Genomic DNA, 17511 nt, shown 5'->3' on the forward strand with positions numbered 1-17511 from the left:
AGGAGATACTGGTCAGATGATCAAAAGCTTGGTCAAAGAGGTGGATTTTAAGGACCGACTTAAAGGACGAAAGAGGAAACGAGGCGGAGAGATAAAGGGACGGAATTCCAAAGCTTGTGGCTTTGGAAGCCAAAGGCCCAGTCATCAATAGTGAAGTGACTAAAATTGGGAATGCTGAACATGTAGTAATGGTGCAATAATTTTAGCAGACGATATTGATCCATCTAGCCAATCTTTTTAACCACCCACCATTCTTTACTGTGATTCTAAAAATATCAATTCTATATTCCCTTTGTGCTTTTCAAAATACTACTTCTGTTATGGAAATAAGTACAATGAAACATATGTTTGAGAATCAAAATATGCTTTTCTGGTTGTTGAATTAAAAGTTTGATCTCATTCTGAGGCTTTCCTCACCACCTTTTCTATCCCATATTATACTTTGAGCCAGTACCCTGGCCAATATTCTTTCCTGATGCAACACTACTAAAAATGATTACCTATTTATTTCTGTTGTGGGACCTTGTGTGCCAATGTGATTACTGTGTTTTCCACTATTATAACACTGACTACACTTCAAGATACTTCATTGGCATTTTAATAAATTAAATCTTCCTGAGACCAGTCTTCCATCACCAATCACCCTTTTGTTCAGTGATACTGAATGCCTTTCAATGAGTGCAGATCAGTCCTGAGTCTATAGACTGCCAGCCTGAGTGGAGCCAGTTGGTTTTAAACCCCCTGCTGCTCCTTCCCTCTTGGGTAAGCCTCCATCCTCATAATAGGGGAGCACATATTTAGCAAGGCCCATGGGGCGATCTATTGATGATCCACTGTGGCCACCATAACATCCCTCCTCCCTTAAGTCCATTTCTTCCCCCATACTCCCTCCAGGGCGATTGGCCTGGGGTCAATGGGAAGCAGGACTGAATTGGGGGTGTGAAACGGATTGGAGACCTTCGCTTCTGAAAGGAGCGCTGTAAAGCCACGATCTTTGGCTCTTCTTGAGGTTTCACTTCGGTAGAGGTGCCGGTCTCTTCTGGTTTTATTTCAGAATTTGTGTCCTCATCCCCCAGAGGGGCAGGCATGTGGTCAACTTTGATTCGAGACTCGGTGCTGGCAGTGGTCATCCTAAAAGCTGGTAATGAGGTTTGTACAGACTCGCACTCAGGCTCCTTACTTCTGAGAAGGCTCAGCTCTTTCTTGACAATTTTGCCCTGCACTTGGACCTTATAATGCACAGGACCTGTTTTCTCTGTTATGATTCTGGAGACCCAACTTACGCCATCCCTGAAGTTCCTCACATGGACTGGGTCACTGGTTTTGAATGTATGTCTGTCCTTATAGAATCATGGTTCTTCTGGGTCTCTTGTTGGGATTCCACCCACCTCACCGTGTTTGAGAAAAGTGAGCTTAATCTTGTCTGAAGCCTCTGCCTCGTTAATTCCACTGGGGTGATACCTGTCGTTGTGTGAGGGATAGTCCTGTAGTCAAATAAAAATTGCACCAGTTTGGTCTCTATGGGACGCTGCAGGTTGCTTCTTCATGGCAAGCCTAAACGTCTGCACTGCTTGTTCAGCCAAACCATTTGATGACAGGTAATAGGCTGCTGTCCTAATGTGTTTGATTCCATTGGAAAGTGTTGTGCCTGCCGCACAGTCTGTTCTAACCCTTATACGGTGGACAAATAACTGCGAGTAGACATCTTGTTAGTACAACCAATATTTATTTAAGACACACAATCAATTATCACCCACCCAACCACCAATAAGTTATCTTACAGAAAATACTAGCGTTCAAGTCCAATACAAGACCTTGACTTAACTTTGCGTGACTTACAAGTACCCAGGCAGATATTGGCCTTTATCTTTGCGCTGGTCTCGGTCGTCCTCTGCGTAGTCTGGTCCTTTGGTCTGGTCTGGCACTCTGGCTCTGGTCTTCCTTCCTTCTCGGGTGTGGTGGCTCTCCTTGTGCTAGTCGCCGCTGGCGATGGTCACCGTTGTAGCCCGTCCGTGGGGTCAGAGAGAGAGAGCTTCTTCTGTTGTACAGCACCTTTCATCCCTCCTTGGTTTTGTGTCCTTTTTGGGCAGTCTCCTGATTCTTGTCAATGAATCGATCAGGGCTTGATCACCCTGATTGATAAGAATCCAATCAGGTGCTGCCACACCGATCTCTGGGTGTGTACCCAGTGGCTATGCCTGTAGGTGCTGGAGGCACATAGGTCACATACCTCCCTCCCAAATAAGGGGTTAAGGTAAACAGGTATGTTTGACCGGAAAGTGTCCATTGTCTTTGGGATGACTTTTTTCCTATTTATTCAGTCGTCTGAGTTGCAGCCTGTTTATCTCTGTCTTTTGAGCTGCAGTCTGCTGTTTCAGTGCTTGTCCAATTATCCCAGCGTGCTCTGTAAATCACCATTTTAGGTGGCCCGTCTGGCCACAGTCCTCCCTTTGATCCTGAACGCGAAGCGTGATGGATCACACTCAGGACCAGCGTCTGTCAGGAATTCCCCAGTCATTCAACAGTCAAGCAAGGCCCAGGTATTGGCATGCACAGTAATGATACATCCCTACAACATATTTACATTCCAGAAGCTACAGACAGCAACACTCTACAAATACAAACAACCACATATTCTAAACACCATTATTACAATAAGCTAATTACAAACCAACATTCAAACAACAAAGTATTACAATAAGTATTCGCGAGTCCAGGATACATTCCGATATTAAGATTTTCAACTGTCCATTATTGTCCATTAGTGCAAATAGCAATCCGGCGGGTTCTCTGTAAACATTCTGCTAATGAATTAGAGGGGACCGTGATTCGAGGGCGGACCCCACGTCTTGTCGTTGTGTCAAACCACAAATAGCCGGGATATGAAAAGTTCATCTTGCTTGGAGTGTCCTGCGTGCTTATCCTGATGAGGAGTCCGATGAGGTCGATCCTAGGTTGCATCTTTGTCATCGTCCATCGTTGCCCTGAGGCCTGTTTTTTTTTCTGAAGCTGCATTATATTCAGATAATCCACTGGCAAAAGATTTGACTCCCAAGTGGCAACGTTCTGTTCAAAGGACCATGCCAGCTGATGAAAGTACAACAAATGACATTTGATTTTTAAAAATCAGTATACAGTTTTCAAGAAATGAGTTGTAAAACAAAAGACCATCAGTTTGCTTTCAAAGAGTCTTGCAATAAGTTACATGAAAAGGCTGCTGTGTAGGGAGATCTTTCATTACTTTTAGGTGGCAAGGAAAATGACTCAAACGTAACTGGGTACATTGCTGGCAATATTCAACTTGCGGTTTCAATCCCGCGACAGACGTTCCATGCCAATTTTCCAAGTGAAGACATTTAAATTCATTAAAAGCCACACGGCTTATTTTTTAAAATGAAATGTCCAATCCTCATAACGAGTTAACCGAGTCAACAACTGTATAACAAGAATAATCATGATAAAAATGGTTTACTCGCATTTTAACATGACAGGCAAACCAAATTTCATCAGATCGTGCTTTCTGCGGTTCCAGGAGCCATTTTAGGGACAAGGTGGGAGATTGATCCTGAATCTGGCAGAAATGCTTCTCTTTCTTTGATCAGTCATAGTCCCTGTACGAGCAGCCTCCGTAACCACCACCACCACCACCGTAGTAGTATCCACCTTGGCCCTTGTACCCACCCGAATAGCTATCCCGGTCTACCGTATTGTATGGCCCGCCGCGATAGCTGCCTTTCCCGTCACTATCCCAATAGCCCACCTCCTACTCCTCTCCTGCGGCCACTGTTACTGTAGCCGCCGCTATAGCTGCCTTGACCATACCCGCGGCCGCCTCCAGACCTTTTCTTGCCATGATCCACCCGGATCTGGCGCCCATCGAGGGATTTTCCGTTCATCGCCTGCAGCGCGTCCCTTGCATCCTCTGGGTTTTTGAAAGTGATGAAGCTGAAACCGCGGGACGCCATGGTGTCTTTGTCTTTAATCACTTTCACCTCAGAGATCTGCCCGTACTTGGAGAAAACCTCTTCCAGGGACTGCTCGTCTGTGTAGAAGTTCAGGCTGCTGACAAACAACTTTCCTGCTTCAGTCATGGTGGCGGGATTGCTGCGCACTTGAGTGTGTGAAGCTCTAGGAGTTGGCCTAACTGGTGGAGCCGGTGGTCCTGGTGGTCTCGGGGAGCATATATGTGGTGGTGGGGGTCTCCTACAATCTCGGGCTAAGTGTCCTGGCTGCCCGCAATTAAAACATGTCCCTCCATCTCTCCCCGGGGCTGCTGTGTAAGGTGGAGCTGTACCTCTCTGGTGTTGGTGATCCCCTCTACCCTCGTTCTTCCATACTGGACCCTGGCTAGCCCTCATCGGAAGCATTCTTGCCTCCCTTTCTGACCGTGACATTGAGGTTCCCTGAACTTCCTGTTCCCAGACTCGAGCTAAGCGTCTGAGAACCCATGCTTCATTGTGTGTGGTCTCTGCGGGGTCAAAATTAGTGCAGGCTTTCTTGCCTTCCTCTGTGGTGTGCGAGACTAATGTCCTAGCCCATTTGGATGAGTCAGCATCATTTAATCTAGCCCGATCTAATTCCCCATATACTCTCGTGAAGTGGATCCATAAACGACCGGCAAAGGCAGTCGGATGTTCCCCTTTCCTCTGTCTACATTTATTTAACCTGTCTACAGGATCCCCTTTATTAAACCCTACCGCGGTCAATATCACTTCCTTAATTTCGTTTAAGGTTCCTTCCCCAACATTTTGTGGGGCTGGCAGGGCAGACCGTACAGACTTGCTGAAGCACATGACTATCAGCTTCACCTCTTCCCTTTCATCTAGCCCGTGCATTATCTTCTGCTGCCTAACGTCCTCAAAGAAACTGTGTGGATCAGCCAAAGGCTCAAAAGTTGTGATTTTATTTGTGATTTCAGCCAATTGTGCCACCGTAAACGGGGTCGTGTATGTAACAGCTGGGCCCTGAGACTCTCCTACCCGACGTTCAGTCGTCATTGGGTGCATTGGTACTGGAGGTGAATCTGGGGGCGCAGTGGGTATGACTTCCCCTGGGAAAGATGGTGGTGGACCCCAGTCCTCGGTTTGCGTAATGTAAAGTCTAGCATTCTCCTTTAACTCTCCCCAATCCGCATTCTCTATCTCCTCTTCCTCTCCTGTCCCGAAGGTTCACATAAATCCGTTCTGAACCGATAATAGGGATTCCAGCCATGAAATTTCTCGTTGGCATTTGGAGTAGTCAGCAGTTGCCTGTCTCTGTTCTTTACTGGCTTGATGTAGCGCCTTTATTGCCACCTGCAGATCAGTGCACTTAGCTTCCAATCGTGCTACTTCCCGCTGGGCTTCACCTTTGGCCAAGACAGCGCGCTGGGTGTCTTGGTAGGCTCTCTCATACTGGGTTTGAAAATTGCCCAGAGGTAATATATTTGTCTGGTTGGTTCTCCTTAATTCATCTACCTCTCTGTCCTTTTTGGCTCTTATCTGTTCTATCCTCTCCTGCCGCTGTTCCTTTAGTTTCTTAATCTTCTCCTCCTTTTCCTCCTGTGCGTGCTTTGATTCCTCCAGTTCCTAACGAACTGTGTTTAGTTCTTTTTCTGTTCCTAGCAGCTGTCCTAAGCAGCTCACAATGGCAATTTCTTTCTCATATTTGTCTGCCCGTTTTCCCTGAACTTTCCTTAGATCATCCCAATACTTCTGCCCTAGGGATCCCGGTCCCATCTCAGTATTGGCACAAGATTCTGCCCATAAGGGCCACCCTTTCTTTTTAATAAATTCCCTGATTTTTGTTTCCCATATGGGACACTTCTCTGTCTCTGTGCTGTTTTCTGCCATTCTATACTCAATGACAAGGGGTAGGGAGTTGCTTGGACTGCAGGTACGGCTTTGGGCTATGTTCCGGTCTTAATCCCTCCGGATTCTAATGCAAACCTACGGAGTTTACCCTATCCTCCTTGTTAGTAACAATGTATGCACAATAAACAATTTCCTGAAAGCAGTTATTTGTCCAATAAGGAGTTTATACCTGTTGGCTCTGAGTTTTAAATAATCGTTCAATATAGATTCTGCGGGATTCGATATCGGAGCAACAAAGTTACTTCTTGTCGATGTCCCGGTGGAGTCGCCAATTGTTGTGCCTGCCGCACAGTCTGTTCTAACCCTTATACGGTGGACAAATAATTGCGAGTAGACGTCTTGTTAGTACAACCAATATTTATTTAAGACACACAATCAATTATCACCCACCCAACCACCAATAAGTTATCTAACAGAAAATACTAGAGATCAAGTCCAATACAAGACCTTGACTTAACTTTGCGTGACTGGCACGTACCCAAGCAGATATTGGCCTTTATCTGTGCGCTGGTCTCGGTCGTCCTCTGCGTAGTCTGGTCCTTTGGTCTGGTCTGGCACACTGGCTCTGGTCTTCCTTCCTTCTCGGGTATGGTGGCTCTCCTCGTGCTGGTCGTCGCTGGCGATGGTCACCGTTGTTGTAGCTCATTCGTGGGGTCAGAGAGAGAGAGAGAGAACGTCTTCTGTTGTACAGCACCTTTTATCCCTCCTTGGTTTTGTTTCCTTTTAGGGCGGTCTCCTGATTCTTGTCAATCAATCGATCAGGGCTTGATCACCCGATCGATAAGAGTCCAATCAGGTGCTGCCACACCGATCTCTGGGTGTGTACCCAGTGGCCATGCCTGTAGGTGCTGGGGGCACATAGGTCACATACCTCCCTCCCAAATAAGGGGTTAAGGTAAACAGGTATGTTTGACCAGAAAGTGTCCATTGTCTTTGGGATGACTTATTTCCTATTTATTCAGTCGTCTGAGTTGCAGCCTGTTTATCTCTGTCTTTTGAGCTGCAGTCTGCTGTTTCAGTGCTTGTCCAATTATCCCAGCGTGCTCTGTAAATCACCATTTTAGGTGGTCCGTTTTGCCACAAAAGTATGAAGGTCTGAAACCCGGTGCTAGTAAAGACAGTGGTATTGTCCGAGACCAGGACTTCAGGTATCCCGTGCGTGCAGAAACTTTGTCGTAGTTTGTCAATGGTAGCAGAGGAAGTGGTGGAGCTCATATGATGTATCTCTAACCATTTAGAATGAGAGCCAACTATAATCAGGAACATGGAGCCCAAACAAGGGCCGGTGAAGTTCACATGCACTCGTGCACTCGCACTCAGGGCCTACAGGCCACTCACATGAATGTAGGGAGGCTGAGGGTGGTGGTTTTGATTCTCTTGGCATGACACTGTCTAACCAAGTCAGTAATGGTTGCGTCAAGGCCAGGCGACCATATGTAGCCCCTGGCTAACATTTTCATCTTTGAAATCTTAGGGTGGCTATAGTAATTCCATAAGTATCCGATGTTACCACTGGCGAGGGAAAACTGTGGAAACCCCAGAGGTGATAGGGGGTACTTGCTAGAGTGGCTGGGGAGGATTTAAACTAATATGGCAGAAATGGGGAGCTATGTAAGGATTCAGAGTAGGGGGAATCAAGAACAAGATAAAAGACAGCAAGGAGAATGGGCAAAGTGATAGGCAGAGAAATCAAGTGCCAGAATCAGATAAGCACACAGTAAGTAGTAGTAGGAACGGGACAAGTAATGTTAAAAGGACTAACGTTAAGGTTTTGTACCTGAACACTCAGAGCATTCAAAACAAAATGGACGAATAAGTTGCGCAGATAGATATGAAGGGGTATGATATTGTTGGGATAATGGAGACATGGCTCCAAGGTAACCAAGGATGGGAACTAAACATTGTTTTAATATTATATATTTATTAGTCACAAGTAGGCTTACATTAACACTGCAATGCAGTTACTGTGAAAATCCCTTAATCGCCACAAACCGATGCCCGGTATACTGAGGGAGAATTTAGCATGGCCAATGCACCTAACCAGCATGTCTTTCAAATTGTGGGAGGAAACTGGAGCACCCGGAGGAAACCCACGCAGACACGGAGAGAATGTGCAAACTCCACACGGACAGTGACCCAATCCGTGAATCGACTCGGGTGCCTGGTGCTGTGAGGCAGCAGTGCTAACCACTGTGCCACCATGCCGCCCAATACAATAGAGGAGCAATTTCTGGGGTGTATATGGGATGGTTTTCTGGACCAATATGTTGAGGAACCAGCAAGGCAACAGGCCACCTTGGACTGGGTGTTGTGCAATGAGAAAGGATTAGTTGGCAATCTAGTTGTGAGAGAACCCTTGGGGACGAGTGACCACAATATGATAGAATTCTTTATCAAGGTGAATAGTGAAGTAGTTGATTCTGAGACCTGGGTCCTGAATCTCAATAAAGGTAACTGTGATGGTATGAGGCATGAATTGGCCATGACGGACTGGATAACATTACTGAAAGGAAAGACAGTGGACAGGCAATGGCAGGCATTTAAAGAACGAATAGGAGGTGAACTCTAGAAGTTGTTTATTCCTGTTTGGCGCAAGAATGGTAAGGGAATTGTGGCCAAACCATGGCTTACAAGGGAAATTAGAGATAGTATCAAGGAAGAAGCATGCAAATTGGCAAGAAAAAGTAATAGGCCTGAGGATTGGGAGCAGTTTAAAATTCAGCAAAGGAGGACCAAGGGATTGATAAAGAAGGGAAAAATGGAGTATGAAAGTAAGCTAGCAGGGAACATAACTGACTGTAAATGTTTCTATAGATATGTAAAGAGAAAAAGATTGACAAAAACAAATGTAGGCCCCTTACAGTCAGAAACAGGAGAATTCATAACGGGGAATAAAGAAATAGTTGAGGAATTAAATTTGCACTTTATTCATGTCTTCCTTTGTGAAAACTGAAGCAATGTGCCAGAAGTGCTTTGAGAAACATGTTTTAGTGAGAAGCTGAAGGAAATCAGCATCTGTAGAGAAATGGTTTTGGGAAAATTGATGGGATTGAAGGTGGATAAATCTCCAGGTCTTGATAATCTTCAGGCCAGAGTACTTAAGTAAGAGGCCCTGGAAATAGTAGATCCATTGTTGGTTATTTTCCAAAATTCTTTGGACTCTGGAATAGTTTCTACAGATTGGAGGGTAGCTACTGTAAACCCGCTATTCAAAAAAGAAAGTAGAGAAAAAACAGGAAACTATAGACCAGCGAGCTTAATGTCGGTACGGGGGAATTTGCTAGAGTCTATTATCGAGGATTTCATAACTCGGCATTTGGAAGGTAGTGGTATAATCAGACAAGGTCAGCATGGATTTACAAAAGGGAAATCATACTTGACGAATCTATTGGAATTTTCTGAGGATGTAACTGATAGAGTTGACTCAGGAGAACCAGTGGATGTGGTTTATTTAGACTTTCAGAAGGCTTTCGACAAAGTCTCACGTAACAGACTACGATATAAGGTTAAAGCATATGGGATTACAGGTAATGTCTTGAGATGGATAGAAATCTGGTTAGCAGATAGGAAGCAAAGAGTTGGCGTAAATGAGTCTTTTTCTGATTGGCAGTCAGTGACTAGTGGGGTTCTGCAGGGATCTGTGCCAGGACCCCAACTGTTAGCATTATATGGTAATGATTTGGAAGAAGGAACTGAATGTATTTCCTCCAAATTTGCAGATGATACAAAATTGGGTGGGAGAGAGAGCTGTGAGGAGGATGCAGGGATGCTTCAGCATGATTTGGACAGGCTGAGTGTGTGGGCATCTGCATGGCAGATGCAGTATAATGTGGATAAATGTGAGGTTATCCACTTTGGTAGCAATAATAGGAAAACAGATTATTACTTGAATGGGTGTACATTGAGAGAGGTGGATACTCAACGAGACCTCGGAGTCCCTGTGCATCAGTCGCTGAAAGTAAGTGTGCAGGTACAGCAGGCAGTAAAGAAGGCAAATGGTATGTTGGCCTTCATAAGTGAGAGGATTTGAGTATAGGGATAGGAATGTTTTGCTGCAATTGTGTAGGGCATTGATGAGGCCGCACCTGGAGTACTTTGTCCAGTTCTGGTGTCCTTATCTGAGGAAGGATATCCTTATTATAGAGAGAGTACAGCAAAGGTTTACTAGGCTGATTCCTCGTATGGCAGATATGTCATATGAGGAGAGACGAAGTTGGTTAGGATTATATTCACTGGAGTTTAGAAGAGTGAGAGGGGATCTCACACAAACTTATAAAATTCTAACAGGGTTAGACAGATTAGATTCAGAAAAAATGTTCCCAGTGGTGGAGGAATCCAGAACTAGGGGTCATAGTTTGAGAATAAGGCGTAAGTAAATCTTTTAGAACTGAGGTGAGGAGAAATTCCTCCAGCCAGAGGGTTGCGAATGTGTGGAATTCACTACCACAAAATGTAGTTGAGGTTAAAACATTGTCTGATTTTAAGAAGAAATCAGATACAGCTCTTGGGGCTAAAGGGATCAAGGGATTAGGGAGGGAAGGGGATCAGGATATTGAATTCAGTGATCAGTCATGACCAAGATGAATGGCAGAGTGGGCTTGAAGGTCCGAATGGCTTAGTCCTGCTTCTATGTTTCAATGAAATAGCCACAGAGATAGTGGATGCGCTGGTAGTAATCTTCCATGAATCCTTAAATTCTGGAGAAGTCCCAGGAAAACTGCCAATGTAACATCCTTATTCAAAAAGAGAGGGAAACAAACAATAGGTAACTACAGGCCAATCTATCATTGGGAAAGTGGTAGAGTCCATTGTAGAGAATGTAGTAGCAGAGCATTTGGAATTACATAATATAATCAACAATGGCTTCATGAAGGAGAAATCATGCCCGACAAGTTTATTAGAATTCTGTGAGGTGGTAACAAGCAGGAAAGATAAAGGGGAACCAGTAGGTATTAATGTATCTGAATTTCCAAAAGGTGTTCGATAAGGTACCATACAAATGGCTACTTCATGAGATAAAAGCCCATGATGTTGGGATAGTATATTATCATGGGTAGAGGTTTAGCTAACTAATGGAAGACAGAGAATTGGCATAAGAGAGGCATTTTCAGGACGGCATTACTAATGAAGTTCTGCAGGGATCATGATGGCGGGGAGATGTTGGATTCTCCTTCATATGCCTCCCTTCACCCTTTTGCCAACCCATCCTCCTCCTAGTTCGTCACCAATGGATTGAGAAAATTCAGCCCAGCTTGTCTAAAATTCTTGTTAATGTTAGAGCTGTAGAGAAAAACATTCTGAGTTATATATGTTGTTCATGTGGAAATGGAAAGAAGAAAGGGTCATAATTTTAAGAACAATGTTTCGTAGTTCTGGTATCTGTTTAGAAACCTTACATTGCTGCATATGGCATTTAATGATTCTGGAATGTAACTTCTTTCAATTGTAGGTTGAACCAGGTGACAAAAAGGACAAAATACTGGTCTTCTTTAAGATGCGCCCAGATGTCATTACGGAGGATAATTTACACACCAACATACTTGTGTCATCTATGCTGGATTCACCTATAATTGCTCTTTACCAAGCAATACGTCAAATATTTGCGCCAGTACTTTTGAAGGTGAGTATTCAAAGCTCTATCAAACGGTCACTTTTATTATCTGATGCCTGTTGACTAAAATAATTGAACTATGCTTTTTACATTTTATTTATATGCACATCTGTTAATTTATGCTGTACAGTTCCTTTGTCATAAATATAATTTGTAGGAAACAAAATGCATTTGTATCAGTTAATATTTTGAGAATGGTTGGGCCAGCATTTATTACCCGTCCCTAACTGCCCTCCATTGCAATGTGGTTGATTCTCAATTGCCCTTTGAAATGGAGGGCAGTTAGGGAGAGTAATAAATGCTGGCCCTACCATTGACACCCACATCCTGTAAATGAATTTTAAAAAAGTCATATGACTGGGCGGGGCTAAACTCACAGAGAGACAAAATCTCAGTTGCTGCTTGGAATCTTTAGAGAGAAGAAATAGCTTTCTGTCTCTCTTTCCCTCTCTGGAGATTGGAGACTGGGACCTGCTAGAAAATAGGTCTCTTTAATTGAAGTTCTGCTGTTTGAAGATGTATCTTTCTCTGGAAGCTGCTGTGTGGGAGTCAGAAGACATGTGTCTCTGTTCAGAGGGGTTAAAAGGCTGGAAATCTAGCATCCACATGAGCCTATTTTTTGTGCTAACTGATTCTGAAGATGGATGTATATCTGTGGGGATACTGCTTAAAGTGGAATTAGAGAGATAGCTAGCTGTTAAGAATTATACCTTGTCATGTTTAAGTATTTGAATTATGCTAATTCATTTTGTTATCTTTTAACTATTGTTAACTGAAGTTTGTTTTAATAAAAGCTTCCTCGTGGATCAATAGAATCATACCTGGAGCGAAGCACCTTATGCTTGCACTAAAGCCAAAATCCAAAACATTTGGGGTCTAGGCTAACTTCATAATACATCTTGGAATTTCTGAACTGGTCCCGAACACAACTAAGATGGAGATAATGAGGAATTTCTTCTCTCCAGAAGGTTGTTAGTCTTTGGAATTCTCTTCTACAGAGTGTAGTGGAGGCTGGGTCACTGAGTATATTCAAGGCTGAGCTAGCCAGATTTTGACTTAGAAGGGAATCGAGGATTATTGGGGCAGGCATGAAAGTGGAATTAAGTCACTTTCATATCAGCCATGATCTTATTGAATAGTGGAGCGGGCTCAATGGGCCAAATGGTCTATTCATGCTCTTATTTCTTATGGTTTTTTATTATGATCTTGTGACCACATTGTTCTACAGAGATTTGGCATGACCTGAATGGCCTCCTTTTCTGCATAAAGACCATGGTACCCCCATAATGCAATGTATCAGAAAAAATCCACCTTGTGTGGGCAAGAGGATCTGGGCTCCTGACGTTTTGCCCATTGTTCCACAAGTTTAATGGGCAATTGACATCTACAACTTGAATTACTCTCATTAAACATATCCTTGACTAACTGATATGGTCAAAGATATAAAACTGTTAGGTGTTATACATTTTAAATCGAATATACACTTGAAATGGAAAAATTTGCAGAAGAAGGAGATGTAGGATGGGATTCATTGGATAGCTCTTTCAAAGAGTGAGCAGAATACAATTGTAGGATTCTCTGATTAATATACTTTTTGATTTTAATTTTAGGATGAAAAATGGAGTAAAAGTTTTGATCCTAAACTGCAGAATTTGCTGACTCAACTTGAAGCAGGTCTAGGATCTATTGTAAGACACTCAGATCACAGTTACAGTGGGACCAAATTTGGTGGAGAACAGGACTCTTCAGGTTTGAAATTTAATGACTGGAATAAAATCACATTTAAAGAGTTTATTGTTTGCTTTTCCGTTTCAGTGGTTTCACTACTTTCTCTTCTTGAATTAGATCACAGAGCCCTGTCCATGATGGTTGGCAGCACTGTCTAATAATTTCAAAATTTGATTTAAACAGAATGCAATAGAGGATATCTCTCTATCTCTTTCCTTCTGTCCAAGTAAAATGGACAAACTCAAGGCAACTTAAGTATGTGTGCATACTTGTTCCATGACTTAGGTAAATGCCCCACTGTCACCCACCACCCCCGTTAGGTTTTAACGTGTTTGTCATTCAACTTTTTCTGCCCTTCTCCACATTCGTTGGAAGTCTCAAATCAAATTTTGCCTTGTTTGGAGAGGGTAGACAAACATCAGCAGACATGTAATGCTTTCTTTTGCTGATTTTGATCTGGGGAAAGGGATTTATGCAATTGGATGTATGGGAGATACTAGTTTATACTACAAATGAGAGTTGTTGTGCTGCACTCAGACTGGGTAAAAATCATCAAGGTTGGAAGTAGAAAAGTCTGTTGACAAGGCAGGCCCCAGTGGGGAATGAACACTTCCACTGGTGGTAATATTTATGTGTAATGCAAAATTACATCACATGGGGATTTGCTGACCAGAAAATCCTAGCTATGTGTTTGAGATTTACCAGTAGTCCACTGGGCAAAGCTGTCAATGCTCACACATGAAGGAATTTTGATTTTCTTTGTGCAATAGGTTGAAAAGATTTTGAAGCTTTTTAATGAAGCCATTTTATGTTCCTCAGTGGTAACCAATACCAACAAGCATTTGCAGTATTCTGCTTCAGGCAAAATGGGGTTTGTTTTGGAAACCCTTTAGCATATACAATATATTTCAAATGTAAATGCTTAAGTTTAGGTAAGATGTCCATCTTACCTAATTTCCTGATCAACACCCTTGACCACTTCCCATGAAAGTGCAGGTGTGCTACTGACAAGAGGTCTAATTGAGGTGTTTAAAATTATGAGATTCGATAGGGAAGATACAGAGAAATAGTGCTGGAAAGATTTTAAAGCTGTCAGAGAGCTGACCAAGGCCACACGCTGCCTCATTTTCATGCTGTGTCATGGTCATCGCTGTCCCTTGATTTGAGTATGATGTCTATTCGGGATCATGAGTTTCTGGTGTGGTTTTCAAGTGACTGAACAGGCCAATTCTTGACCCACAGATCCTTGGACACATGGGGCAGGACCTCTCATGGGGTAATGGAATCCGTAGTGCAGGGTTTGCTTCCTGTTCTTTCTTTCGCTATGCTTTTCTACCTCATCATTAAGACATTGAGAGTCAAAGTGTAATGTAGCTTGATGAAAAAGTTTTCTCCATTCTGAGCAATTGTTGGCGAGCTCCTCCCAGTCATTGACATCAATGTTGCCTTGCTTCGAGGAGAGCTTTAGTGTGCGTTTGAAGTTTAAGAGCTGAGAAAGCAGGATCTGGCAGGGGAGATGTTTTTGGCATTCGAACACAGTGTCCTGTCCATCAAAGTTGCTTTCACAGGATTTTTGCCTCAATGCTTGTGGCGCTGGCTTCAAGGACACAAGTGTTTGTTGATGATCCTCCCATTGAGTCCAGAGGATGCAGTGGAGTTGTTGCTGATGGAATTTCTTTAGCACTCTTACATGTCACTGTTACATTTTCTAGGTCTCACTCCAGGACAGGAGTGTGGTGACAACAACAATATTGTACACTGAGGCTTTTGTAGGTCTTTGTTGTCAAACACTCGCTGCTGTAGTTTGTAGAAAGCTGAGTTGGTGTTGGATCTCCTCGTCAACGGTGGCCTTTGAAAGGGGCAGCTGCTAAGATATTGGAAATGTTCAACATATTCCATAGTTTTGCCTTCTACCATGTAGAGCAGAAGAAAACAAGGGGCAGAATTTTCTCCTCCAGCCAGCGGTGGAAATCCTAGTGAGTGAGGGCACTATATTTGGCGTGATGGGAAAAGTCAGTTTCAGATCTGCAGGAAATTAGTTCGGAATTTTGTTCTCCTGACTTTGACAGGTTGAGTTGTCCACTGATCTATGTTGGAAATACATTTGCATCTTATGAATGCTCAATAAAGGGCCAACTCTCTGGAATTACTGTCTCCCTCCAAATTAAGTGCCGCGACCGTGTATAATTAGAACAGTGTGTTTCTTGGCTGTATTTAAGAGGCATGCACCTGGCGAGCTTAGTTAATCAATATCTTCAAGGTCAATAAATGCTGCTTTCACTTGCCTTTTAAGAATATTGCTGTGCGATATCAGATGCCTGTAGCACAAACTGCGCCAAAGCTAGGCACAGGAGGCTAGATAAATGAAGAGAGGGGGAAGATGGGAGGAGGGTGGTGGCTTTGGACTGTGGAACACGAGGAGAGAGGAGAGGCAGGCAGGACTGGGAAGTGTGGAACACAAGAGGAGAGGGAGGCGACGGCGGCAGGACTGGGGGTGGGGGGGTGCAGGATCAGGGGAGGGGATGAGGGGAGATGGAGACAGGACTGGGGACGCGGTAAAGGACAGAACGGAGTAGTGAAAGACTGTCCTGAGGCAAGAGTTATAAGCCTGTCCAGGGAAGAGTCAGAGGCTCTGCTGGGGCTCAAGCTACACTGCCAGGGGCAAATTGAAGAGTGCTGGGGCTGAGGCCATACTAACAGTGGCATATTGAAGAGACTGTTCTGGATTGTACAGGCTATGTTAGAGGGCTCTGCAAGATGGTGTGTTGGTCCTGGACTTAGGTGAGGTAAGGCACCTCTGGGTAGTGATGGGTCCTTGGGGGTTTGAGTCTTGGTATTGTGAGGCAGAGGGCTCAATTATGGGCAGGGGAGGCATCTGGATCCTGTAAGGGGGGAGGGAGGGTGTGTGAAAAGGAAGGGTGCATGTGACCTTGAGAAGGGGAGGGGTCAGGTTGACAAAAGGCATGGGGACATCAACATTAAATGGTTTGGGGTGTGAATAATAATATCCAAATGAACAACGATGGGGTCAAGGGTAACGGGAGGTGGAAGGAAAATTGTGGTTCAGTGAGTATGGAAGAAGATGGGAGGAACATGGTGGATGATAGCGGGAGCTTTGAAGCTGGCATATTGGATAAAAGTCAGCAGCATCGTTTTTGATTTCACCTGGGAATGCAGTTTGAAAAACAAGCTAGAAAAGAATCGATCAGAGAGGGGTCTCAGAGCTCAGGGGAAGAGTTCAGTACAGCAATTTCTGGCCGATTGAAGGGGCACTCTCTAAATTTCCTGCTCAATCCATGGAGAGCATCGCTCAACTGAGTGCTGGACTGAAGGGCCAAATGCACAATGAACGAGCTTATCTCCTTTACTAATAATGCACATTCAGGCGAGAATCCATTAAGTGTGGGTGCTGTAGTGCATGTGGTTTTAATTGGCATTTGAAACTCACAGAGGCATGTCAGAATAGATGTAGGGTCAAAAATCAAGGTCCATGCCTGCGCAGAGACAACACGGGCCCTACAAACCTCCATATTCCCAGTGCACTGGTCATGGCGTCCAAGGCACCAGGCTGGCAGTCATGACTTAGGAGCAAGGAATGGGTGTCACTAGCTATTGTCAAAGCTATAACCAACTCAAGGCTAACTGTAGATCCTAGGACTTGGTTCTTTTGATGCTAGTTAAGACCCTCATTCTGAATGCACAGTCACATCTGAAGGGAAAGTTCACTCATGTTGTTCTCCAGGATGATATCATCGTGCAAGTGGTGATCTTGGGTATGTGATGTGCAGACTGAGGGAAAGTCAAGGAATATATGGAGTATATGGAGGGAGACCATTCAATGGGAACTAACATTAATAATTTGATTGTATGCCAATTGGCATAGTTCTGGGAAGCCCGTCACCCTGTGGAACAAGAGCCAACAGGACCCCAGGACCTCCCAGAGGAACAGCCAAATCCACAAAAATGGTTGCTGTGACTAAAGGTCTACAGAAGATATTGTTAATTCATGGAAATGAGTGACCGACAGGTCTACATGTGCCTTCGCTTGTCTAGTGATATAGTAGCTCATATTTGCCATATGCTGCATGAGGAACTCACACTGCACGGATTTGGAGGGCATTTATTGTTGGCTGCATTGAAGGTTACTGCAATGCTAATCTTTTTTGCCTTTGGATTCTTTCAGGCTTCCTCTGGGGATCTTTATGACATCTTGTAATCAGAGACACAAAAATGCATTAGGGAGGTGACAGATGCCCTTTTCAATAAAGCAAACTATAATGTGCAGCTTCCCATGGATGAAGCAAGCCAAGCTGCCTGAGC

The 17511-nt window shown here is 43.9% G+C and overlaps 1 protein-coding gene across 3 annotated transcripts in view; it reads left to right on the forward strand.

Moving 5' to 3' along the window:
• dync2h1 (dynein cytoplasmic 2 heavy chain 1) overlaps positions 1-17511 on the forward strand; it is a 524787-nt gene that overhangs the window by 23451 nt on the left and 483825 nt on the right. For all 3 annotated transcript variants that reach the window (XM_078222026.1, XM_078222027.1, XM_078222028.1), the window contains exons 3-4: positions 11302-11472; positions 13074-13212. In XM_078222026.1, the coding sequence (XP_078078152.1) occupies positions 11302-11472; positions 13074-13212 (310 nt within the window). The remainder of the gene's footprint in view (positions 1-11301; positions 11473-13073; positions 13213-17511) is intronic.

Source organism: Mustelus asterias, chromosome 10 (genome assembly GCF_964213995.1).
Source record: "Mustelus asterias chromosome 10, sMusAst1.hap1.1, whole genome shotgun sequence".
Classification (NCBI taxonomy): domain Eukaryota; kingdom Metazoa; phylum Chordata; class Chondrichthyes; order Carcharhiniformes; family Triakidae; genus Mustelus; species Mustelus asterias.